This window comes from Rhipicephalus sanguineus, chromosome 1 (genome assembly GCF_013339695.2).
Source record: "Rhipicephalus sanguineus isolate Rsan-2018 chromosome 1, BIME_Rsan_1.4, whole genome shotgun sequence".
Lineage (NCBI taxonomy): Eukaryota > Metazoa > Arthropoda > Arachnida > Ixodida > Ixodidae > Rhipicephalus > Rhipicephalus sanguineus.
The window spans coordinates 8105649-8132426 of NC_051176.1; the positions used below are offsets into that span (position 1 = coordinate 8105649).

General features: G+C 48.3%; 1 protein-coding gene and 4 non-coding genes across 5 annotated transcripts in view; all 5 read right to left on the reverse strand.

Annotated features, from left to right (window-relative positions):
- Nucleotides 1-9789, reverse strand: part of LOC119389377 (estradiol 17-beta-dehydrogenase 8) — a 71004-nt gene extending 61215 nt beyond the window's left edge. Inside the window, exon 1 of the mRNA XM_037656606.2 lies at nucleotides 9613-9789. Coding sequence (XP_037512534.1) covers nucleotides 9613-9672 — 60 coding nt within the window. The 5' untranslated portion in view covers nucleotides 9673-9789. The remainder of the gene's footprint in view (nucleotides 1-9612) is intronic.
- Nucleotides 9790-13161: 3372 nt separating this feature from the next.
- Nucleotides 13162-13235, reverse strand: Trnas-gga (transfer RNA serine (anticodon GGA)). Its single transcript has one exon. It is a non-coding gene; the product is annotated as a tRNA-Ser (tRNA).
- A 1038-nt stretch (nucleotides 13236-14273) lies between these two features.
- Trnas-gga (transfer RNA serine (anticodon GGA)) lies at nucleotides 14274-14347 on the reverse strand. The gene has a single exon. It is a non-coding gene; the product is annotated as a tRNA-Ser (tRNA).
- A 1036-nt stretch (nucleotides 14348-15383) lies between these two features.
- On the reverse strand, nucleotides 15384-15457 carry Trnas-gga (transfer RNA serine (anticodon GGA)). Its single transcript has one exon. It is a non-coding gene; the product is annotated as a tRNA-Ser (tRNA).
- A 3490-nt stretch (nucleotides 15458-18947) lies between these two features.
- On the reverse strand, nucleotides 18948-19021 carry Trnap-cgg (transfer RNA proline (anticodon CGG)). The gene has a single exon. It is a non-coding gene; the product is annotated as a tRNA-Pro (tRNA).
- Between the last annotated feature and the right edge of the window lie 7757 nt (nucleotides 19022-26778).

Consider the following 26778-nt stretch of genomic DNA (forward strand, 5'->3'; position numbering starts at 1 on the left):
AAAAGTGTAGTGCACTAGCACATCAGATTGACCTGTGAATATTTTGAGTTCTTTTTTCTTATTGCGTATACCTGATCTCTTTATCGTTTTTTTTCGTTTTTTTCCCCCTTTTTTCTTACTTGTGCATTCCATATGTATATATTTTTCAGCGTCGCCAGCCTATCACATGTATCAACGATTGTCTTGTGCGGCTCATGTAGCATTTTTTCCGATCACTATACGTTTGTACATCATTTTGTGTTAACATATCTTCACTCCGCTTGATATGGGCATGTATATTAGCAGCACTGTCGCTACACATTTCATTCTGATGAAGCTCGGACCCCGAGCGAAACGTTAATAAAGTTGCTTCGCACGCGCGTCTGTTTGATGTTTCTGTGAATATTTCATCGGACCTAGAAACCCTTTGTTGTTTTGATATATATATATATATATATATATATATATATATATATATATATATATATATATATATATATATATATATATATATATATATATATATAATATATATATATATATATATATATATATAAAGAGAGAGAGGAGAGAGGGAACTACATTTTCGCTGAATTTGACGTGATTTTTTAAATTCATAGGAATGATTTGATGATTTTCTTTTCGAGACTGTTTGTTTTCAATCAAGGAAGAATGTGCACGAACAAATTGTACAGGTTGGGCCGTCCTATACTGCGACAACACAGCAGTGTTTAATAACATTTTGGAAATATTACCGTGAAGTTTAAGAACTACAGCCAGATTTAAATACGATGCGTTACGATACGTTCTAAATACGATGAGTATGAAGAATCTGCTATAACTGTAGTACTTTAAATTCTCACTTATTAAACAAAACATGTGGCTCACGAAGCAAGGTACTTCGCAGAAGTCTTAACGATAATCCGAGTGCCTATTTCTTTACTCTTAGAGCCCTCTAATATAAAGTGTTTCTAAAGAAGAAGACAAAGTTCAGTGGAATAATATTTATGGAAACCACATTGAGCTGGTTGAGCATAGTTATAGGATTATAAATGACTACGAATTTATATACTAGGTGTCGTTCCTTGCCCTCCTATTTTCCCAGCTTGGGTGGGGGGTGGACGGGAAAGCGGTGATGTGGCCCTTTACTCCTCCCCTCCGGCCCCTTAAAGTGGATAGCCTACGCAAACTGTGTAAGCTCAAATTTTCTTTTAACATATGTGCGTGATTATAACGTTAAAACCCCAGGAGGTGGAAATTTTCGGAGCCATGTACTACAGGGTCTCTCATAATCATATCCCAGTTTTGGGACGTTGAACCCCAGATATTATTAGTATTATTATAACGTTAAAATACCCCGCATTGTCTCCTTCCGTAGAGGTCGTTAGCTGTTAATGATTGGTCGAAAGTTTCTGGGTCACGCTCACAGCACCTGCTCATAACACGACGCAACAAATGACGCGCAAGTGATCCACCGCGTAATTATCATTTACGCATGACCGCGTAAAGAAAAATCAATAATAAACCATTTTAAATGCGGTGTATTATTGGTCATTGGTTCTTTGCTACTCGTCAAACATTTTCGGTGTGCCATGAAATCGCCTCCATCTTAGGCGACGTCACGAGTATGCGAAAACTCGCGGCATTAAAATGAAATCTGCACAATAGGTAGCGCATTACTGTGCTCAACAATATTTCTTTTCGGAATAGCCACACAGTGTCTCTTTCTGAGCGTAATTCAAGAAGGCTGCCCGCCACACACATCGCCCGCTACTTCCGCTACATCGCCCGCTACATCCATCTCGCCCGCTAGCGGGCGAGATTGATTCATATGTGTATAATAGATACTTTCAGTAGTAGTATAACGATGTTGAGCTGCTCATGCGCGTATAAAACTTTCCGCGAAATCATCGTTGCTGACAGAGAGGTAGAGAGAGAAGTAAGCATTACTAGGAACAGACATCATCCATTGCAGGTGGGCAGCCTTCTTAGTCCGGAAAAACATGGACGCTGATCATCTCCCTTGTGAGGTGGATCAAATTACGGGGCAAACTTGAAAGCTTGGCTTCTCAATGTGCTCGATTCCACATCTTTGTCAAAAGCCGCCGCCACCGCTGCAGGATACTATATGATAAGCAAGGTGAAGCAGGCTAATCGGAGACTAAAGTGGGAATCTTTTTTAGCTCTCCTGGCTAGGCACAAGTAAATACTCGACACTTCTGCACACTCATCAACTCGCAGCAGCTTGGATATGGAGCAGTGGCGATGCTAATCGTTTTCAAAGAAACTAAATTTTCCGAAAAAAAGAGAGCGTTTCATCGGGCTATAAAACGTTCACTGGTTCCCGCCCATATTTGCGTCATCGATTGCTGTAATTTCAGGCCAGGCAGAAGAAACTAAAATCATGACAGATTCCTGTAATGTTATAGAGCCCCAACTGAGCGATAGCCTCCTCTGCAATGCTCGAACGCAAGACGCGAAAGCGTGGAGTAGGCGTGGAATAGCCACGGAGCGTGGAATAGACACGGAGCGTGGAATAGACACGGACGACAGCCCGCGCCGCAGAGAGCCCACAGTGCGTGGTCATGACACACGGAGGACAGTCGTCACAGCTGAATAGGCGGACAAATTTTCTAACATATTTACGTTATTGCTGCGTTAGTTTGCCTGACTTGCTAGTTTCCCAGTCTGCAGACGACAATGACCGCTGTCGAAAGTGGGGGGGGGGGGCGCCCCCTCACATTTCTCAGTGGGGGGGGGGGCTGGCGCCCCCCTTGCCCCCCCCCCCGGTTGGTACGCCTATGATTACCAACTGGCCCAATCTCAAACTTTGCTTGTAACCACACCACGGCATTGTAGCGGAAATCTTGTGGTGCCATTCGGCAACGATCCAGGAGACGTAGGAATTTTAGTGATTAGAAACTCTCGGTAACTTGTTTATCAGTCTTCTCTGTGGAGATCGATGGTACTACTGCAGTATCAAGGTGCAAGAAATACTTTAGGTGAGCGAAGGATGCGGAGCGCTTGTTGGGGAGAGGCAGATTATGTTCTCGTTTTCCGCGTGCCGAGAAATGCCGCGCCGGGCTCAGGACCACGGCGGGCTGCTGGCAAATTCCGCAAAGCACCCCCTGCACGTGGGCGACGGTTAATAAATCCGAAAAAGTGAGTTGTCGCGCGATATCGACCACGTGACACGTCGCTCGACCGGCCCGTTTCTTCGCTCATAGCGTCGCTCGTCGCTGTGCAGTGTATTTTCGCCCATATGGGGTTTGGCCTTCACAGTCCACGTGCTACGTTAGCCGTGCAGTGCAGGCGCTTTTTCGTGTTGCTGCTCGTTCTTGAAAATGTCATAGTGGCGATGTGCTTTTGCGCTAGCGGAAGAATGGTTCTTTGTGGCCTTTTGCAACCGCGACTGCAAATCTCGCAAAGAGAGGTACGCACACCGCCAGCCAACGAAGAAAGCCATCAGGCTTGGAGGCGTACGATACCAGGAACAGACCGCGTGCTGCAAAGGGCAGATCGTGTGTGCGAAAGAGATTTCGCTCGCCATTTTGTCCCGAATACGTGGTCTGAGATCGACGGTCATGTTTCAATGTAAAGAAGAGAGATGGGCTCGCTAAGGATGCTGTGCCCTCCCGGCTACTTATCGAAAAAGGTGAACATTTATTGTAGACGGAAAAGAGGAGAACGACACAAGAAAGACAGGCTGTTATGATCGGACGCCGATCGATCGTCGGGATGGTATAGCGGCATCAGCTCTGCTTTCTTCGACCTCAACGTTTGCCGAAACGTACCAGATGCGGCGACAACACTGCAATTGTGTCTTGAACCCTTCAAGGCTGTCAACGCACCTGCCGTCACGGCCAATTTAATGTGTGCCGCAGTAATCCGTTCACTGTTTGTATGGTTCCTTTGTGGCATGGTGACCCGACTAGGAGCTGACCGTCCTGCGCCGACGGCGCTACCGAGGCAAGGAACAACTGCACCTGAGAGCACACCTGACAACGCAGCCTCTTTCCCGGCATAGTCCGTCGTCCAGGTGCACCGCCTCTCTCTTTCCTGGAGTGCGAAGGAGGCGGCGCTTACTTTTTGTTTAGTGGGCGGGCATGAAGACAACGTGTTTGATTGGACTGTCCTGGACTTGATTGTTTCCTCCAGCAGTGAATCCTGGGAAGGCCCAGGCTTTATAACGCGAGCGTTGAGATGCTACAGCAGGCGTCCACGAGCTACCACGAGGCTTCGACAGGCCACGTCGAGGCTACGTCGACGCGACGCAGCGTCGCTAGACGACGCTACGACACGCTACCAACTCATCATGTAAATAAACATTCCTGTTATCAGCTCCGGCTCCTGATCTCGACTTCTCCCTGAGGCCTGGCTGCTCCCCGGTCCTATGGGCAGACCCCCGACTGCATCAAGGCTCATTCTCCCCTTTTCCGTCTACGTTTCTTGCGCTTCGGCCACAATTGTTCTAGCATAATTTGCAGTTCTGTTAAGATGAAGATCCCTCGCAAGAAGGCAGACATATGGGGAGCTGCCCTACGCATCTACATTCGGAAAACGCCGGGAAGACGTTTCTTCAAACGCAATACCCATAGTACCGGGACGCTCCTTTAATAAAGTAAAAGCGACATTGAGATTGTGTTTGTTTTATTCTACTTACGAAGTTTAATGCCAAAGAACTTCAAAGTTCGAGATCCGGTGCGGCATTTTGAGTTTCTGAAATAATTTTGCGTACTTGGGATTTTTAGGTGCGCGGAAAAGAAAAAAGAACAGGATATTTCTGCATTCCGTGCGTTTCGAAATGCAATCGCCGCGGTAGGGAACATTTGAGAAATGAATGTGGTTCGCCTCAGCGACCGTATCAGTTGAGTGAACATGATAGGAGGGTGCTACTTCTTGTTCTAAATGCTTCAGACATCGTTTCATTCGTCATATTCGCTATATGCACACTGGTTAATTGGAAGAGCTGCAACAGTAGGCGCTGGCTCCGGCCGCTGTGCACACGGTGACGTTGCGTCCGCTTCAATGGGTCGTCAAGACAGCCTACCGGGTGGTAAAGCCCCTGAAACTTCGTAAAGTAGCGACACCCGCCTCCTCCGCTCTCGTTCCTCCTCGGTCTTCTCTCCTTCGCACTCTCTTTTCGAACGTGGCGCCACCTACCTTGCTTCTTCGTAGCAGATTCCCTTTCGCGGAGCTAGCGCTTGCTTGCGAGGCAGCGAGCTGTAAGCATTCGCACCAGCCGTCGAGCTCTTCACTTTTCTTTTGTTTTAAATAATTTTTGTTTAGGAGATGTTAGCGCTTTTATATAGCACCGGCTACTCCTTTTCGCAAATAAATTTCGGGAAAATTACAACAATGAAAAAAAAAATCACAGCATATCCACGGAGTGAATGATGATGAGTGGGCGAAGCTGCGGAGGTTCATCGGTAAACCGTGAATCTTCCGTGAATTCTGCCCAGTACATCATCACCGACGTGAGATCGGGCGCGTTTATACTAAAGGTTCGATGAGTTATGACGACTTGCAGCTCACTTTAATTTTATATGTACGCTGTAAATTTTTATTGTTTAGAAAACCATTGCTTTAGAAAACATCTGGCGTCTTTCGTTAAGCAGCTGGCGTCTTTTCGTTTTGCTTTAGAAACATCTGGCGTTCTTTCGTTTTGCTTTTACAAAACATCTGGCGTCTTTCGTTGGTTTATTTCATCAATCAACGGCGTTTTGAACAAAATTTTTATTGTTTAATCACGCACTGGAGAAATCTCACCAGGCACTACCTTGGAGGTAAACAATGGCTGCTAATGGGAATGAGAGACAGAAGAAGTCGGCTTTTAGCTAACACTTACACTTCTACTTCTACTAACGTTTCCTACTGGAACATGCCAATGGCTGCTAATGGGGAATGAGAGACAGAAGAATTTGGCTTTTAGTTAACGTGCACGCTGCGAATTTTTTATTGTTCAACAACGCACAGGAAAAATCTCCCACCGGCACCACCTTGGAGGTCAAAGCGTAAGACTGGTTATGCACTACGACTACTACGACTACGAGGGACGAACGGGTGCCGCCTTAAGGAGCTTCGCCCCTAAAAATGCATAAGAGAGAACCAAGGGAGAGTTCGTGCATCTTCTTCTAGAGCAGAAAATTTCTCTCCGGTGGCGTATGCACATTTACCAACTGCACATTTTGCTGTTTGATAACTTATTCTAAAAGTATCTAAACGAGCGTAACGGTGGCCCATGACAGCTCTGTGTATTGTCGCATAGGGTATACAATATGTGCAGAGATCCTGTGCTTGCCTTTTATTGGTAAATTTAGTAGCTTTTTGCATTAGTAAAGTAGTTTTTTCATTGGTAAATTTCAACTCACGACGCGCACGTAGAGTCACTGAAGTCACCGCAAGCGCAAGATCAATTAGTCCTGGACATCGGGCGCTTAGGCAAAACTCACAGGGTCGATCCTTTATGTATTCGCCTAAGACGACTCGAAGGCGAAAGCTACCTTCTTTTTTTCTTCAGCTGACGTACTGTTCCTACTCCGCACCCCTCCGAAAGCTTTCTGCACTCACCTGGTTTTGCATTGCCTCCGTGATCGGCTCAACGATCACGGAGGCAATGCAAAGCGACGATGTCATAGTGTGACGTCATTTTATGTGACGCCACGATGATGTCACAGTGACGTCCCTAGCTTTGGCGATCTGTGACGTTATTTGGTGACGTATTTGCAGGATACTTGGATCACTCATGTTGACGCCACCGAGGCGGGACGCCGACGGTCAGTTTTAGCGTTTGATGAGGCATCTAAAGCTTCCGCAATAATATTGCGCCAGCAGGCGTACCGCAATTATCATTGATATATCTGGACGGCGTTGGTTCTTTCGTTAAGTGATTAAACGCAGCAACCGTATTGTGCAAGTGCGCCTTGTAGATGTATCTGACATACGAACCATATCGCTCAATGAACGAGAAAGCGAATGTAAAAACTAGCGTGTTACCGTAAACGCTCCCTTCGCGCCACCTTCACTGGCGGATATAAACCTTCACACGAAATAGCAGGTAAACCTTGGCGTGAAATGGCACGTATACGTAAGTTTCCTAAACGATGAACGCACCCTACGACTCGGTTGGGAACGCACGCTTTGCATTGCTACCTTCGCATCGCAAGCGCACCGGCTGATCGGTCAACGTAAAAGAGCCAGTGAAAGCTATTTGCTTCGAAATAAACGAGCATGCACCAAAAACAAACGGAGAGTATGTATCCTAATGCGAGTTTTCGCACTCCGGCTTTGTTTATTCAAAAGAGCTCCGCCCAATCTCTGAAGTTTCGCAATCACATTGTTGATCGTCAGTCCACGTGCACGATGCTAGCTGCGCACAAACCAATACCATGAACTCGAAGCAGTCGGCGCATCACGTTAAGCAGAAAACGCAACCACTTATTGTTGACAAAGAAACAAAAACAAAGTAAAGACCCCGCAGAAGCAGTAATAAAAACGTGCGTGAGAGATGGCGACGTACTGCAGTGCGATGCCCGCTCTACTAAACGGCGTTAGAGCGGGCATCGAACTTTGCGAGCCTCGACGCGTACTTACAGTATGTGAGACGCGCAACAGTCAAGTCGAAAATGTCGGCCTGGAGCTCTCCCTTCCGATTGTGTGCAACCAAGTCTTTCGTCGCAACTCGTTGCGCTTACCGGACTGTCATGATGAGCTTTTAGGGGCGAAGCTCCTTAAGGCGGCACCCGTTCGTCCCTCGTAGTCGTAGTCGTAGTAGTCGTAGTGCGTAACCAGTCTTACGCTTTGACCTCCAAGGTGGTGCCGGTGGGAGATTTTTCCTGTGCGTTGTTGAACAATAAAAAATTCGCAGCGTGCGCGTTAACTAAATGCCGAATTCTTCTGTCTCTCATTCCCCATTAGCAGGCATTGGCATGTTCCAGTAGAAAACGTTAGTAGAAGTAGAAGTGTAAGTGTTAGCTAAAAGCCGACTTCTTCTGTCTCTCATTCCCATTAGCAGCCATTGTTTACCTCCAAGGTAGTGCCTGGTGAGATTTCTCCTGTGCGTGATTAAACAATAAAAATTTTGTTCAAAACGCCGTTGATTGATGAAATAAGCCAACGAAAGACGCCAGATGTTTTGTAAAAGCAAAACGAAAGAACGCCAGATGTTTCTAAAGCAAAACGAAAAGACGCCAGCTGCTTAACGAAAGACGCCAGATGTTTTCTAAAGCAATGGTTTTCTAAACAATGAAAATTCACAGCGTACATGTAAAATTAAAGTGAGGCTGCAAGTCGTCATAACTCATCGAACCTTTAGTATAAACGCGCCCGATCTCACGTCGGTGATGATGTGCTGGGCAGAATTCACGGAAGATTCACGGTTTACCGATGAACCTCCGCAGCTTCGCCCACTCATCATCATTCACTCCGTGGATATGCTGTGCTTTTTCGCCTTGGCTTGACGTGTTCTGACATCAGAAAGCGCAGCAGCCGCCCATGGCAGCCAACAGCGACGTCGGTCTTGTGCGAACAGTATTTCACGGCACAACGCGCGCGTATCCATAAAACAGATATGCTGTGCACCAGCGAGTCCACGCTTCACGAGCAAAGATAGCATCGAGAGCGACTGTAAGCAAACCAATGCTGCGCGCGGTCCCACGTGAAGGCAGCCGGCCAATACCGACGCGGCGTCAGCCTCGGATAGGGCAGAGAGCCGGCGAGCCATTAAGCACGTGTGTCGCTACTTTACGAAGTTTCAGGGTCTTTACCGGGTCGAAGTTGGTAGCGCCATCTCTCGGGGTGCTTGCGATGCAGCATCTGGTCGCACAGCGAGTAGTCCTGGCGTTGGCTCACCTCAAGTATTTCTTACACCGTGGGCAGTATTAACAATTTCTCGATATACTTCGACAGGTTGATAGAATTGGCTATTTTACTAGCGTTTCATAGTATTACGGTGCTTTGAAATTTCGAGAGTGCTACATAACTGTATTAACATATGCTATTGATAACGTTAGGAATAGCATCGTATTTTAGGGATAGCTAATGCTGCGAGAGACTTGCGACTAAATGCAGATGTTTATCATCGCTCTTTAACATTTCATATAGATTCACTGCTTATTCCAAGTCGAATATAAGAATGTCAAACTAGACCAACAAACCTGCTTTCTGCTTTGCCTTACTGAACTGACTTAACCACGCAATTGAAATTACTTGCAACGCTGCCTCATATACATTTTATAATGCTCTATTGTTGTTGTTTAAGCAAGCTGTTCGATGTTCACCTTAACGCCAACTTTCTTCCCTTTCCGTTCCTCTTCCTTTGAAACTGCGGATGTTATGAATGTAGTGCAGAAGAATCGATATTTGGAAAAGTTGAAGTTATTATACAGGTTGAAAAGGGCAGCACATTTTCTCGCGCCACCCATTTCAATACATTATGAATGCCTAGAAAATAAGCCTTGTGCTAGTAGCCAATGGGCGTTCCTTCCTGTTTCTTTAGAAAAAGAAAGTTTACTAGACAAGCCTTTGTGTTTAAATTTCATACTTCGCTGAGCATGTTGCTGTTCCGATAATTCCTATTGACTGCACCGCCACAGAGTTCGTATGTTGCTAAGCAGTTGCTCAGCATTACATTACCTTAAGATTGACCCTGATGATGTCGTCAAACAGTTCGTCCGTGCAGTCGACGAGAGGCATTGCAGCATGAATTCCGGCGCTGTTGACAACGATAGTGAGAGGCAGTGAGGATGCGCAGCGAATGTTGTTGAAGAGCGTCTCAACAGATGAACAGTCGCCGATATCCACTCCTAGCGCCAAGTGCTTTGCTTCTCCTGCGCAGAAGTGTTCAGACGGAGTCACTTCACGCTACCTATCCACTGATAACTGGTTTTTACTTAAAATTAAATATCCGCCACGTTTGCCACGGCGATAAATTAGAGCTAATCCAAAGCGCCCTTTTTACGGTGCACCACTTCAATCTAAAATTTGGCGCTGAACACCGCACACAAATGCATCTTACGTAAACTTCGATAATTTTACCATAATTCGCTTTTACCAGTAACAATATTTGAAAGGTATGCACTCCTAAGGCTGTTGCAAACAGCATACCAAATGTGTAGAAACCATCCAAAGATTTTTTGAAAACGTAGAAAATTCATGCCACTTCTGTTCTTTCACGCATTGAAAACAGCAATTTGGGTCCTACAAAAACAAAAACAAAAAAGCGAAGTACAACTTTTATAAGTCATAATACCCAAAATCATTTATCTGAGATTGTCGTATCGTCACAGCATCTTTAAATATCAAGTATTGCTTGAAAATTCGTAGTGTTCAAGCAGATGAATCCTATTTTGTCTCAAAATTTCTTCAAGGGGCTCATTCCTTTGCAAATGTCCAGAATTGTGTGAACCAAACTCGGAAATTATTGCTTCCTCGGCTTGCACGTTTAAAATTGGGGTCGAATATTAAAAGTACGTGAAGTTTTCAATATTTTCTTCGAATATATTGAGAAGCATGCTGATTCAGGAAAGCGACCCACGATTGCGCATACAATGGGAACATGAACACCCGGTACATGATGGCGACGCAGACGGTCGCGTCTAAAACCAAGTGAGTGTACCTATGCAATTGCTACCTGCAATAAAAAGGGCCGCGCCAGATCTGCGCGAGGGCGAAATGTTCCAAGTGAATGTGGCCTTTGAGATCGGCAGTTCTTGTGCTGGGGCACCAGGTTTCGGAAAAAATGTAAGGAGATAATAAGCTTTACGTAATAATCTTCTGTCCTTAAACAAAGATGCTCTTTGTGCACTTCTCCCTACTTTCCCTCGTTCCCTCGACTGAGGCAAATGAATTCCTTTCTACATATTACCACGTCACAAACCAATTAAAATGACGTCTGGTATTGCGCTATCACGTTTGAGTTGTGGACACCGCCTCCAGCGAACCGCGGAGTCGGCGGTAGCCGAAAAGATAGGCGTGGTGCGTGTGCCTTGCACGTGCGCCAGGAGGATGCGAAACGGCGGCTCGAGTCCGAAAGCAGCTCGGCGAAGAAGGTCCGCCGGTATCGAATGTCTCCGTTCGAAGGCAGATAACGGTGGCAAAGCGTCAAAAGAGGGAGAATGATTTTCGAAGTTGCGCAGGGAGGATAATAATTACAAATGATGGATTTTGACGTCCCAAAACTACGATATGGTTATGAGGGACGCCGTAGTGGATGGGTCCGAAAATTTTGGCCGCTTGGGTTGTTTGACGTGCACCTAAATCTAAGTACACGGGCCTCAAGCATTCTCGCCTCCACCAAAAATGCAGACGGCGTGGCCGGGATTCGATCCCGCGACCTTCGGGTTGCAGCCTAGTTCCGTGAACACTACACCACCGTCGCGGGTATGTGCACGGAGGACCCAACGAGGTTAGGGTCAACTAGAACTATCGACTGTCGTGACCGCGCCTCGCTACCTGATGCCTTCCGCGTCGACCGTAGCGGCGCCACTGCAGTCGCTCACTACTGAAGGCGCGGTGCGCAAGAACTGCTCTATTTTTAGATGCGAAGCATCTTTTGCTCGGGGCTGTGTCCGTCCTCCCCTCACGCGCCCGCTCCCCCTACTGCGCATGCGGCAACTCCCCCCTCTCCTGGCGTGAGCGCGAGGAGGTGGGGTAAGCGCTGCCTCCACTTCGTTTCTCCTCTCCCGTTTCTCTCTCTCCGCCACCGCTTTGTATATAACGCGGCGCGCGCTCGCTTTCCGTTGCACTCTCCTTCGCAACGGCGCTATGGACGCTCGCGAAGCTGAACTAAACGGCAACGCCGGCAAGCGAATCTCGCAGCTGCGAGGCAACGCGAAGCCGAAGAGCAACGGAAACATCGAGCTGGGGGGGGGGGGGGGCAACATAAGCGGTACACAACATATACACAACTCCCCACACTAATGAAATATACACGGAAACATACAAATGGAACAACAATGGAAACACAAGTGAACACCCAGCGCTGCTTCGCATCCCTGCATGGTTCCCTTTAGTGGGAGATGGTGTATTTCGATTCGGCTTTCGTTGTGTGTCTGGTTAAGTCAAGCAATTGTCATCGTAAGTCTTGATGGACGAAACTTCAAAGCTTTTAATGGATACTTGCTTCATACATGCTTTTGAGAGATTCTGCAAATTTGTTCTTGTAGGCGAAACAAATTCCGGAAGGTACGCAAAATAGAAACTTGAAAACGAGCTGACTGCCACAGTGACGATTCGGTGTAATTTAGCCGAACGTGTTGCTGAGCAAGTCAGTAGTTACTCTGGAATAACTAGACGCCGAACCACCGCCAGAAGAAAAAAAGAGAGAACAGAAAGAGCATCGCTTATTTTCATTTCTTCTGCCTTAATTCTTTGTTCTGCTGGTGGTTCGGCGCTTAGTTTATTCAGATTAACTGAGCCGCTTTATTGGAAGTTAGCTGTGCTCATAAAGCTGCGTGCTGACAATGTTAACCTGTCGAATGCACGCCGAAAGTTTACCGTTGGCAAAGTGGTGTATGTGGTGTGTCTACATATGCGCTGTGTAAATGTGACATTTCCGACATTAGTAGGGCTCAGAGATATCAGAAGTATAAAGGAATTGGACCGCGTACAAATAAAGGACGTCCTCAGGGCCGTTGCACGGATATTGTTAATGGGGCGGGGTGGGGAGGTGCGACTTTACTGTCCGTATATGCGCTTCCATGTATGTGCACATATGCAAACTAAACATCCCAAAGCGTAGAGCGCCACCGCCCCTCTTGGCTCCACTTGTGCACTTTATAGATAAATCAATTGAATTTGTAATACAAAATATTGTCTTAAGCCAGCGTTAACTTGCCTACAATGGCATCAGTAGAATCTCTGGGAAACAGCGCAATGTAAGCTCTCGATAGAAAAGAACAGGTTATAGTGAATTTTGCCAGGATAGCAGACGGGCTGTATATACATCTGCGCTTTTTAATGTGCTTGAGATAACCCCTGATGCATGAAGTTCGTGCCTCGGAGGTGAACGCGAGATATCGGCTCGGCTTTCAGGAATTTCTCCGAGGTAGCATAACCGATGCAAAGTAACCGTGGTAGCACACCGTTGAATCAAGATAGCCAACCATCCTTTTGCAGCACGAAGCCACAAGGAAATCCATACGGATTTCTCAGAAATAAAGCCTCTTAGTTGCCGAAAAATTCGTCCTGGTCCGGGGATCGAACCCGGGACCAACGCCTTTCCGGGGCGGTCGCTCTACCAATTGAGCTAACCAGGAAGCTAGCAATTGGCAGCGCGAGGGCGAATTCATCGACAACTCGAAGCAACTGGACACGTATTGCAAATCAGTTCTGCGGAATCCCGCAAGGTGGCGGAAGGGTTAAGAAAGGGAAAATAGACAACCACCCTTTTGTAGCACGAAGCCACAAGGAAATCCATACGGATTTCTCAGAAATAAAGCCTCTTAGTTGCCGAAAAATTCGTCCTGCTCCGGGGATCGAACCCGGCACCAACGCCTTTCCGGGGCAGTCGCTCTACCAATTGAGCTAACCAGGAAGCTAGCAATTGGCAGCGCGAGGGCGAATTCATCCACAACTCCAAGCAACTGGACACGTATTGCAAATCAGTTCTGCGGAATCCCGCAAGGTGGCGGAAGGTTTAAGAAAGAGAAAATAGACAACCACCCTTTTGTAGCACGAAGCCACAAGGAAACCCATACGGAGTTCTCAGAAATAAAGCCTCTTAGCTGCCGAAAAATTCGTCCTGGTCCGGGGATCGAACCCGGAACCAACGCCTTTCCGGGGCAGTCCCTCTACCAATTGAGCTAACCAGGAAACTAGCAATTGGCACCGCGAGGGCGAATTCATCGACAACTCGAAGCAACTGGGCACATATTGCAAATCAGTTCTGCGGAATCCCGCAAGGTGGCGGAAGGGTTAAGAAAGGAAAAATAGACAACCACCCTTTTGTAGCACGAAGCCACAAGGAAATCCATACGGAGTTCTCAGAAATAAAGTCTCTTAGTTGCCGAAAAATTCGTCCTGGTCCGGGGATCGAACCCGGGACCAACGCCTTTCCGGGGCAGTCCCTCTACCAATTGAGCTAACCAGGAAACTAGCAATTGGCACCGCGAGGGCGAATTAATCGACAACTCGAAGCAACTGGACACGATTTCCAAATCAGTTCTGCGGAATCCCGCAAGGTGGCGGAAGGGTTAAGAAAGGAAAAATAGACAACCACCCTTTTGTAGCACGAAGCCACAAGGAAATCCATGCGGATTTCTCAGAAATAAAGCCTCTTAGTTGCCGAAAAATTCGTCCTGGTCCGGGGATCGAACCCGGGACCAACGCCTTTCCGGGGCAGTCGCTCTACCAATTGAGCTAACCAGGAAACTAGCAATTGGCAGCGCGAGGGCGAATTCATTTGCAACTCGAAGCAACTGGGCACATATTGCAAATCAGTTCTGCGGAATCCCGCAGGGGGCGGAATGTTTAAGAAAGAGAAAATAGACAACCACCCTTTTGTAGCACGAAGCCACAAGGAAATCCATACGGATTTCTCAGAAATAAAGCCTCTTAGTTGCCGAAACATTCGTCCTGGCCGGGGATCGAACCCGGGACCAACGCCTTTCCGGGGCAGTCGCTCTACCAATTGAGCTAACCAGGAAGCTAGCAAATGGCAGCGCGAGGGCGAATTAATCGACAACTCGAAGCAACTGGACACGTATTGCAAATCAGTTCTGCGGAATGCCGCAAGGTGGCGGAAGGGTTAAGAAAGGGAAAATAGACAACCACCCTTTTGTAGCACGAAGCCACAAGGAAATCCATGCGGATTTCTCAGAAATAAAGCCTCTTAGTTGCCGAAAAATTCGTCCTGGTCCGGGGATCGAACCCGGGAACAACGCCTTTCCGGGGCAGTCGCTCTACCAATTGAGCTAACCAGGAAACTAGCAATTGGCAGCGCGAGGGCGAATTCATTTGCAACTCGAAGCAACTGGGCACATATTGCAAATCAGTTCTGCGGAATCCCGCAAGGTGGCGGAAGGGTTAAGAAAGGGAAAATAGACAACCACCCTTTTGTAGCACGAAGCCACAAGGAAATCCATGCGGATTTCTCAGAAATAAAGCCTCTTAGTTGCCGAAACATTCGTCCTGGCCCGGGGATCGAACCCGGGACCAACGCCTTTCCGGGGCAGTCGCTCTACCAATCGAGCTAACCAGGAAGCTAGCAATTGGCAGCGCGAAGGCGAATTCATCGACAACTCGAAGCAACTGGACACGTATTGCAAATCAGTTCTGCGGAATCCCGCAAGGTGGCGGAAGGGTTAAGAAAGGGAAAATAGACAACCACCCTTTTGTAACACGAAGCCACAAGGAAATCCATACGGATTTCTCAGAAATGAAGCCTCTTAGTTGCCGAAAAATTCGTCCTGGTCCGGGGATCGAACCCGGGACCAACGCCTTTCCGGGGCAGTCGCTCTACCAATTGAGCTAACCAGGAAGCTAGCAAATGGCAGCGCGAGGGCGAATTAATCGACAACTCGAAGCAACTGGACACGTATTGCAAATCAGTTCTGCGGAATCCCGCAAGGCGGCGGAAGGGTTAAGAAAGAGAAAATAGACAACCACCCTGTTGTAGCACGAAGCCACAAGGAAATCCATACGGATTTCTCAGAAATAAAGCCTCTTAGTTGCCGAAACATTCGTCCTGGCCCGGGGATCGAACCCGGGACCAACGCCTTTCCGGGGCAGTCGCTCTACCAATCGAGCAACCAGGAAGCTAGCAATTGGCAGCGCGAAGGCGAATTCATCGACAACTCGAAGCAACTGGACACGTATTGCAAATCAGTTCTGCGGAATCCCGCAAGGTGGCGGAAGGGTTAAGAAAGGGAAAATAGACAACCACCCTTTTGTAGCACGAAGCCACAAGGAAATCCATGCGGATTTCTCAGAAATGAAGCCTCTTAGTTGCCGAAAAATTCGTCCTGGTCGGGGGATCGAACCCGGGACCAACGCCTTTCCGGGGCAGTCGCTCTACCAATTGAGCTAACCAGGAAGCTAGCAAATGGCAGCGCGAGGGCGAATTAATCGACAACTCGAAGCAACTGGACACGTATTGCAAATCAGTTCTGCGGAATCCCGCAAGGTGGCGGAAGGGTTAAGAAACAGAAAATAGACAACCACCCTTTTGTAGCACGAAGCCACAAGGAAATCCATACGGATTTCTCAGAAATGAAGCCTCTTAGTTGCCGAAAAATTCGTCCTGGTCCGGGGATCGAACCCGAGACCAACGCCTTTCCGGGCGGTCGCTCTACCAATTGAGCTAACCAGGAAGCTAGCAATTGGCAGCGCGAGGGCGAATTCATCGACAACTCGAAGCAACTGGGCACATATTGCAAATCAGTTCTGCGGAATCCCGCAAGGTGGCGGAAGGGTTAAGAAAGGGAAAATAGACAACCACCCTTTTGTAGCACGAAGCCACAAGGAAATCCATGCGGATTTCTCAGAAATAAAGCCTCTTAGTTGCCGAAAAATTCGTCCTGGTCCGGGGATCGAACCCGGGACCAACGCCTATCCGGGGCAGTCGCTCTACCAATTGAGCTAACCAGGAAGCTAGCAATTGGCAGCGCGAGGGCGAATTCATCGACAACTCGAAGCAACTGGACACGTATTGCAAATCAGTTCTGCGGAATCCCGCAAGGTGGCGGAAGGGTTAAGAAAGAGAAAATAGACAACCACCCTTTTGTAGCACGAAGCCACAAGGAAATCCATGCGGATTTCTCAGAAATAAAGCCTCTTAGTTGCCGAAACATTCGTCCTGGCCCGGGGATCGAACCCGGGACCAACGCCTTTCCGGGGCAGTCGCTCTACCAATCGAGCTAACCAGGAAGCTAGCAATTGGCAGCGCGAAGGCGAATTCATCGACAACTCGAAGCAACTGGACACGTATTGCAAATCAGTTCTGCGGAATCCCGCAAGGTGGCGGAAGGGTTAAGAAAGGGAAAATAGACAACCACCCTTTTGTAACACGAAGCCACAAGGAAATCCATACGGATTTCTCAGAAATAAAACCTCTTAGTTGCCGAAAAATTCGTCCTGGGGTGCTGTTCTGGATATTGTCAAATTCCGCCATGTTGTCAAATTCCGCCATGTTGATGATTTGATTGGTCACGCGAGGTCGTTCGCATTGTGGCGCTGCAATGGCGTTACGACACAGGAATCCGCGATGGACGTAACGTGCCAAAAAATAGTTAATTTTTTTCGAAGTAACGCTTCGCCGTACTCTGTCATGTAGAAATAAAGGTTTGGGTGGAACAACGAAACCGAAATATGGTACTGAGCTGTGCCTACTTTCAACTTGCGGTTTATCGACACTACTGCTCGCTTGTCGAAGAGCCGCCATGTCTGCAACACGATTGGACATTGCACTGATGGCGCCCATTGCGTCACAGGACCTCACTTTTTGTAGCGTCAATTTGACGTTGCCTGACGTTGCATCCTGCCAAATTTGCAGCTTAAAATGTGAGAACGATGTAGTGCCCAAAATTGGCCGCCATATTGATGTAAATTGAGTTGCTTGTTCGATTGCAGCCTCACATACGTATGTGTAAATGTCATTCCGTGAGTTACTTTACAAGCACGTTTTCGGTTAGTAATATTATAAACTGTTGTACATGAAGCTTGCTTGTTAAAATAAAAGGTTATTGTTCAATTTGGCTTGTTCGAAGTTGCGGTTCTCGCCGCAAGAGAACGCTAGATAAGCGAAGAAAAATGGCGCTGCCCTTTGTTGTGTAGTGGCTGGAGCTGCGGGAAGAAAGAATTCCGCGAGTACCGCGATGATGTTGTGATGACCGATCAATTGTTTCAACTGCGGTGCAGGCTGACGAAGGACACTGTGCGATGGCTGTGCGGGGAGCTTCGCCAGGACCTGGAGAGGCGGCGTACGGACACGAGAACAGCCCCGACCGTTGTTGTTGTTTTTGTTGAGCTACAAGTACTTTGCGCCCTTCGCTTGTTCGCCACTGGCAGTTACCACGACGCGATCGCGAACAACGAGGACGTGGCGACGAGCTAGACCAGTGTGGGTCTCACGATTCATGCTGTCATGGAAGCGATCGTCGAGCGCCTCGGCAATGAGTGGATCGCCCTCCCTGCCAAAAGGAAGGCTTTGTCCACATAGATGCAAGATTTGAAGGCTGCGTTGAGGTGCTCGATGGCACGTTCGTGTGCATAAGTGCGCCGTATGAAAAGGACGATGGCAACGAGGCTGCTTACTTTTGCCGCAAGAACTTTTACGCCCTCAGCGTCACGGTGGTGACAACAAATTTCATCTTATTCAGTCTCGCGCATGCTGTTAGTAGAATGCAAAGGACGAACGTGAAAGACAGCTTTTCGCCACTCTCCAGTATTTTAACGACATTTGCCGTGGCTCCAACTGCAGTGATAGAAAAGAACGCAGTAGTCGCGGTAAACGGAGTTTCCGTCACTATTTAGTTTTGGCAGGGGTGACCTTGACACCATAAAAAGTTCATCGAGCTTCATATTTGATCGTGGCAGCTTTTAGAAAAATAATGCATGAAAGGAAATCAAACGTGCTGATTGCGCTCTAATTTCATAAACAGTGATATGCAGACATGCAGTAACTGCCACATATGAAATTAAAGATAGAGCTGTCGAAGCTGCGCTCCGAAAGCAACTCGAGAGAAATAAGTGCGTTGGACCACACAGTTACAGTTGTTCTGCATGTAGCTGGTTGTATTGCTGTTGCCGACTTCCTTCCAACGCAAACAACACTCTGCAGGTATGTGACCAACCCTGCCGGTGACTGCCCTCGCACTCGGGGCCCGTGCACAACGCCTTTATGTGGAAAGGAAAAAGGTTAAGAAGGGTTAAGAAAGGAAAAATAGACAACCACCCTTTTGTAGCACGAAGCCACAAGGAAATCCATACGGAGTTCTCAGAAATAAAGTCTCTTAGTTGCCGAAAAATTCGTCCTGGTCCGGGGATCGAACCCGGGACCAACGCCTTTCCGGGGAAGTCGCTCTACCAATTGAGCTAACCAGGAAGCTAGCAATTGGCAACGGAGAGGGCGAATTCATCGACAACTCGAAGCAACTGGTCACGTATTGCAAATCAGTTCTGCGGAATCCCACAAGGTGGCGGAAGGGTTAAGGAAGGGAAAATAGACAACCACCCTTTTGTAGCACGAAGCCACAAGGAAATCCATGCGGATTTCTCAGAAATGAAGCCTCTTAGTTGCCGAAAAATTCGTCCTGGTCCGGGGATCGAACCCGGGACCAACGCCTTTCCGGGGCGGTCGCTCTCAGAGTTTATTTTGCGTATATCCAATTCTCCGAAATAAAGAGTTTATTTTTGAATTATCCTGAATACCGTAAAACCTCAGATGAAATGATAGTCGCATTACGAAAACATCGGAACACACGGAGCGTATTTTAGTTGTTGGAAGGTTTCAACGCGCAAGCACATACACATTGTGGGAAACACGCCCACCGGCTATCGCGACATAGCGCCACGTACCGCGGAGAGGCGCTGCGCGCGGCCCAGATGCACGGCTTAAAAGGGGCCGCCTACGCGATGCCCTGAGAGAGGTGCCTTGGCAGCCAGGACGGACGGATGCTGCCACCCGCGCTGGCCGATTGCGGCTTTCGGAGATCATGGTCGCCGCCTCGCCGCCTCGTGTCCCTGGACCGACCCCGCCGTATGCAGCGTAGCGTGAAATAAATTGTTGTTGTTTGTTGTGAGTTGAAGCCTCCGTCGTCCTTGCTTTAACTACGGACGGGACGCAGCAAGCCCAGTGCCCACAGTTGGCGCTCTACGTGGTTTTTGCTCCCGCCTGTAGAAATAGCGCGGTTGACGGAGGTCCGGTCCCTTGTCTTGTTCGTTGAGTCTCCGTGTAGCGCATTCTCGTGTGTGTTCTTTTGTGACGCGGTTTTTTTTGTCCTTCATGGCGCAGGCAGACGTAATGCATCTCCGGTCCGTGACGATCTTGCCTACCGGCGGCGAGAAGGATTCTTTCACGTGCAGGCTGAACAGCTGCTGGCACAACAGCTGAACACATTTCAGCGTGTCGCTGAGTTGTACAACACGGTCATAGACCGTATGGGCACTCGGGGCGGCGAACCACAGCTCCTACCTCCGGCCACGCTACCCACGTACACGGCTTACGATGACCCGAAATGAGTGGCTGCCTTCCTAGAGGAAATAGACAGGTATGTCTATTTGGGCGTAATTAAGTATGGGGTTCCCCAGGGATTGATGCGTGGCCCTTCACGTTTTGCACTTTAAATCAACGACATAGTAAGTATTCCTTTCACACCAAACAAAGTCATGTACGCCGACGATACCAATGCATTCTTTTCTGGTTTAGATCTCCGCGATATTGAGATGACCGCAAATTTCTGGTTGGATGAACTAAAATTATGGCTTACAGTCAATCAGCTAGAACTAAACATAAAAAAACTAAATTTATGCTCTTTACGCAAAAAAATAGGTCTGTACATCTTGCTATCTCTTTGATTTTCAATGGGGAAAATATTGCGCAGGTAAATAAAACTCAATTTCTTGGCGTATGTTTTCAAAGCGACCTTAGTTAGTCTGATCATGTGGACAACCTTCGAATAAAGATATCAAGGTCCATCGGTCTAATCGATGCTGCAGCATCTCCTTCCAGGGAGAGTTAAACGGCAGGTTTACTTTTCTTTTATCTACTCGCAAATCATGTATTGCATTTTATACTGGGGTACGTGCAACAAAATAGAGAAAGTATATTTCTTCTCCAAAAACGCGCACTAGGTTTACTAACTACCTTGGTCCCCCCAAACATGTCTCTTTTTCGTGTGTATAATGTACTGCCTTTCCCAGAGCGCTATAGCATGCAACTAGCCATGTTAATCTTTGAAAAACTTAACGATAATTTTCAGATTTTTTCTGATACATATTTATGCGGAGATCTCACATATAATCTGCGTACTGTTGCGTTGGTCGGGCCAACGTGCCGGACTAACTATGGTGTACAGTCACTTGATCACCAAATTGTTCTATTGTGCAACAAGATTCCCGAAATAATTGAATACGTTAGGGAGGCTACAAGCATTAGACAATTTAGGAAGCGAATTATGAATGTAATAAATTGTATGAATACATGAAAGTGTTGAAAGTATTTAATGTATGTAATATATTTATTGCATTCATTGTTTTTCACATTACACTTCAATTTTTATGTATTTTAATGTACGAAAAATGGTGCTGATCATAGTGCATTTTGTATTTATGACTGAGGAACAGCTTTGTTTGCATATTTTTCTTTTCGCCAATTGCTTCAGTATTCCTCGTTCGTATATTCTTTGTATATATATTGCATATTCTATACGTTGTCTTGCTGTACCTGCCTGAGGTGCCTCACGAAGAGTGGGCCAAGTCAGAAGACACACTCTCCTTTTGCCCCCTTCATGGGAATTTTGTGAAAATGCCCAAATAAAATGAAAAAAAACGAAAAAAAAAATAAAATGGAAAATGTCAGAGCTACCGATGCCTCGGAAGCGCATGTGATGGCTCGAATCCTGCCGTTGGCTTTACGGGATGCCGTAGGACGGTGGTGGAGGCTACAAACGCCTTTCACCACATGGGCAGAATTTGAACAGCGCTTTCGAGAGGAATTTCTGCCCCCTGGGTGCGAGCTGCAAGTCCAGCGTGAGCTCGAACTGAGAGCCCAGCATCCGGACGAAAGTTTGCTCGAGTACGTCCGGACGATGCATCGCGGAGCAGCACCGACTGCCTCGGAAAGGGACTAAGTAGCTCGGGTCATTCGACAGTCATCCCAGATTCAGGCCGTTTCTTTATGGGCGCACCTTCGAAACCCTTGAGCATCTCGCACGGAAGGCCCGCGGTATACAAGACGCCGTTAGCTGAGAGCGCTTACGTGCCACCGCCAGCGCCGCTATCTCCTCTTGAGCCGTCACTGGCTTGGCGCGCCCCAGTAGCCAGTTGCTCATGCGACCTGACGAGCCAAGGTGCATTCACGGCTGTCTCCTCCCGCGCCCTGGACCCCTTCGCGCATGAGCAAGGGTGGCGCGGGGCCCCATTGAATACCGTATCAGGGGTAAGCTGTTCCTGGGAGCAAGTGTCCGCGGAGCTGCGTCATAGTGCAGAGCACTCGCTACTTACTCGAGCCGTACAAGAGCATAGTCGGTCGGAACCGCAGTCCCGATATGCCGGGTTCACAAGTCCTGCGCGAGCCGAGTGCGACATGCGCGCCTGTGATGGGTACTCCGAGGGGTACTCCGCCGAAAGGCGTGATTTCAGAGATAGGCTAACTGGCCAACGCAGACATGATCAAGTCGTATGCTACCAGTGCGGTCGAACTAGTCTTGTGAGGCGGCAGTGCTTTGAGCGCGATTGCACGAATGCAGAACGTTCGGGAAACTTCTTCGGCTGGCGACACTAAACACTAGCGGTGTGTCGCAGCCCACGGCCGTCAATGCCAGGAGCGTGGAACGCAGTCCGGGGCGTGTAATGGAGGAACATCAAGCTGGGGAGTCAGTCATCGTTCCCTCTGTTTGGCGTATAACGCAGGTACAGTCTCCAGAACCGACGATGAAAGTTAAAGCGTGGACATTACCGTACCTGCTCTTCTTGAAATCCGTTCAGGAATCTCGCTAATCGGTGACGTGTTGGTGGAGAAGTGTAAAGCTAAGTTTCGTAACACAAGTGTTCAATTGCGGATGGCATCAAACCACGTATCAAGTGCTGAAGGTTGTGTTCGTTTATGGATAAGCTTTAATGGGAAAATGAAGCGCCAGGGATTTGTTTGTTTGCCTGGTTTATCAGTGCCAATGCTTCTCGGCCGTGATTTTCTTGCAGACGAGGGGTTCACACTCGACTTTCTTCTAAGGGGCTACCGCCTTCATGGACAGTCCGGTACAACACCCTTTGCGGAGAAGATAGACTTCGTGCCTGTACCAAGACACGCGGATCGCGTGGCAGCCATGCACACCACTCTGCCGTCAGCAGTCATGCAGTCCCTTAGCGACTTCACGGGAACGAAGCACCAACGGAAGCAGCTGGAGGCCGTGCTGGCACCGGTGTCAGGAATGTTTACGGAACGTCCTGGGAAGACCGACGTCCTAGTGCATAGCGTCAACACCGGCAACGCCCGGCCATGGCGTTGGAACCCGACACCGCTGAGCCAGCACAAGCGAGCTGTTCTTGATAAAGCCCTGGACGAAATTATCGACACAGGAGCCGTACGGCCTTCGGACAGTCCGTGGGCCTTCCCTGTGGTATTGGCCCCAAAGAAAGATGGTACGCCACGTCTTTGTGTGGACTACCGCAGGCTCAACGCAGTCACGGTGAGAGATTCCTACCCTTTGCCAGCAATATCGAGCATAACTTATGCACTGCGAAACGCAAAGTTCTTCACCACTATCGACTGCTCTCGTGGGTATCTGCAAATCTAGGTTCACCATGACGATATCCCGAATGCGGCATTCACATCTCATAGAGGCTTGTTTGAGTTTGTGCGCATGCCCTTTGGGCTTTCCAATAGTCCAAGTTCCCATCAGCGCATGATGGATATGGTATTGGGTGATGCAAACTTTAATTATGCACTTTGGTATCTTGATGATGTGACGGTGTTTTCGCGCACGTTTGAGGAGCATATTGAACACTTGCATACGGTCCTACAGCGCATGTCAGCAGCCGGTCTAACTGTTCATCCTGGAAAGCTGCAGCTCGCTACTAACAAAATCAACCCTCTTGGGTTTGTTGTCGACAACGGCGTACTAAAACCAAACCCAGATAAACTGAATGCTATTACAGTTTACCCCCCAATCCAGAATACTAAGAGCTTGCAAAGGTTTCTCGGAATGATTGCTTTTTATCGTGACTTCATTTCGCAGTGCGCTGACATCTCCAGACCACTAATTCAGTTGATGAAGAAATGCGCGAAATGGCTATGGAGCGATGAGCAGCACGCAGCTGTCGACACGGTTCTGAAAGCGATCACCAGTAACGCCTCCCTTCAGCGGCCAGATCTTAACAAACCTTTTGTGTTACAGACAGACGCCAGCGATTACGGACTTGACGCAGCACTTTTACAGGAATGCGCAGGCGCTCTGAGGCCAGTTGCTTTCGCAAGCCACTCTCTGACCCGGGCAGAACGCAACTACTCGGTAACAGAAAAAGAGTGCCTGGCTATCATTTTCGCGTTGAAGAAGTTTGACATGTTTTTGGACGGGGCTCAGTTTGTCATTCAGACTGATCACCAATCGCTCTCTTAGCTGAAACGATTGCCCAATCCCTCAGGACAACTGGCCCGATGGGCGCTTGCCTTGCAGCGCTACTACTATGTCATTGAGTACAAGAAGGGTTGCACTAACACAGTGGCTGGTGCACTTTCACGTGCACCGTTGTCTATTGAACCCCAGGTCGAGCCGGAAACAGTGTATGCGGTTACAACACCAGCTGTGACAATTCAGTCACGTTGGGGTACTTTGGTCACTAAACAAACGATCCTTGCAGCACAGCAGGGCCATGGCCATTGTCGTAAGGTGTCAGAAAAGCTACCGGCTCGTGATCCAACTCACACCGGAAGCGACGAGGAGACCGACTGCAACCTGCTCGGAGAAGGAGCCCTCTTGTTCCGGTTCTTTCGTCAGGTTCATGATAGTGGGGAGTCACCGTTTTGAGTTGTTGTTCCTTGCAAACTTCGCAAATTGTTCATAAAGTACTACCATGACAGTGCTTTAGCTGGTCACTCTTCAGGGCAGAAGACTTACCAGAAGTTGTGTCGTACCGTAACCGGGCCAGGGTTGAAACAGGATGTATTCCGCTACGCGCGTTCCTGTTCAGTTAGTAAAAAGGCGAAACCACGTGGGGGTTTACCGTTAGAAACAATGCAGTCAGTTGAGAGTACATCGCCATGGCAGATTGTTGCATGTGACGTAATGGGCCCGTTTACCATGAGTCCGCGGCGAAACCAGTGTCTGCTTGTTGTGACTGACCATTCCACGAAATGGGTTGAATTGTTTCCTTTTCGCAAGCTCACTTCGCAGAAAGTATGGGACTGCCTTCTTGAAACCTTCACGAGGTTCAGATTCCCTGCACAGCTGATCACGGACAACGCGACGTACTTAACAGCAAGGTGTTCACGGATTCCTGTGACGCCCTGGGAATTCTTCACAAGCGCACGTCTCTGTATCACCCGCAAGCCAACATCACGGAAAGGGTAAACCGACATCTGAAATCTATGCTTGACGCGCATACTGAGCGTCATAAAGACTGAAATTTGAAACTGGCAGAAATAGCGTTCGCAACTAGGACGACAGTGAATCGCTCAACAGGTTTCACTCCTGCTAACCTTAACCTGTGCAAAGAATTGAGCTTTCCGCAGTACAGTGCTTTGACATGTGCAACCGCTTCTCCGAAGCCTTATTCAACGTTTGCAGGGGACCTGAGACAGAGGCTGACCGACGCGGCACAACAAGCCAGACAGCAGCTCGACGTGTTCCGAATGGAACAGGCAGGACAGTATGACAAGCGTCGGCAAAACATTAGCTTTGAGGTTGGGGACTTGGTGTTGAAGCGGACACACCCGCTCAGCGACGCCTCGAAAGGTTTTGCCGCGTTCTTAGCTAACAGGTGGGACGGACCGTATAGAATCACCCAGAAATCCAGGCTCTCGTACATGCTGAAAGATTGCTTAACTAATCAAGCGTGTGGCCCTATTCATGTCTCGGATATGAAACCATTTTATGGACGACACGACGCAGCAGCTGGGGATCCAGATTTGCCTCACCAGCGCTTGGCCACCCAGTCACCCACACCACCAAGCAATTGGTACAACCGGCGTCCTGGTGACTGACAAGGGGGGTTTGCGAAAATGACTCATTCCCTGTACCTGTACTTGTATTTTTTTCCAGTTCCGTTTTCCTACGAATTTTGGAGGGAGGAGGGAGCATTCGTATGCCTTCCCAAAGTACTCTGATGTCCCGTTCGCCTTGTTCTGCGTTGAATGCACATGCTTTTGTTAGTCGCGAGAAGAAAATGTTTACTGGTTTTTGTTGTCCTCGCTGTGCTTTAGGGTCCCAGCAGCCGGACCTTCCGGACCATCATCCGGTCCCCACCACGTCATTCTGAGGGGGGGGGGGACGTGTGGGAACCACAACCACCGGCTATCGTGAGATAGCGCCACCGCGCAGTGGCGGTGCGCGTGGCCCAGCTGCGCGGCTTAAAAGGGGCAGCCTGCGCGATGCCCAGAGAGAGGTGCTTTGGCAGCCAGGACGGACGGATGCTGCCACCCACGCTGGCCGATTGCTGCTGCCGGAGATCATGGTCGCCGCCTCGCCGTCTCGTGTCCCTGGACCTACCCCGCCGTATCCAGCGTAGAGTTAAATAAATTATTGTTGTTTGTTGTGAGTTGAAGCCTCCGTCGTCCTTGCTTTAACAGCGCACGAGACGCAGCAAGCCCAGTACCCACAACATATACCAAATAAATGAATACAGAACACCTACTTTTGTGCACATTACAACCTTAAAGTTTGTAATAGACGCAAGCATACTTTACGAGGTCCGCTATATTCGATGTGGTATGGTGCGCCCAAATGCCGTGTATCAAGATGTCGTCGATCGTCAAGTACGATGTAAGGGCCTTACATACGTACTTTGGAAGTCTCGATCTGTGCGAAACAAGCCCTTTGTTAAATGTGCGATGGGTGCGGTCTACGAGACATCGATGACGTGAGGTAAAGTTTATATCAACCAAACCAGGCGGCCTATGATTAACCGCTTAGAACATGTTCTTTC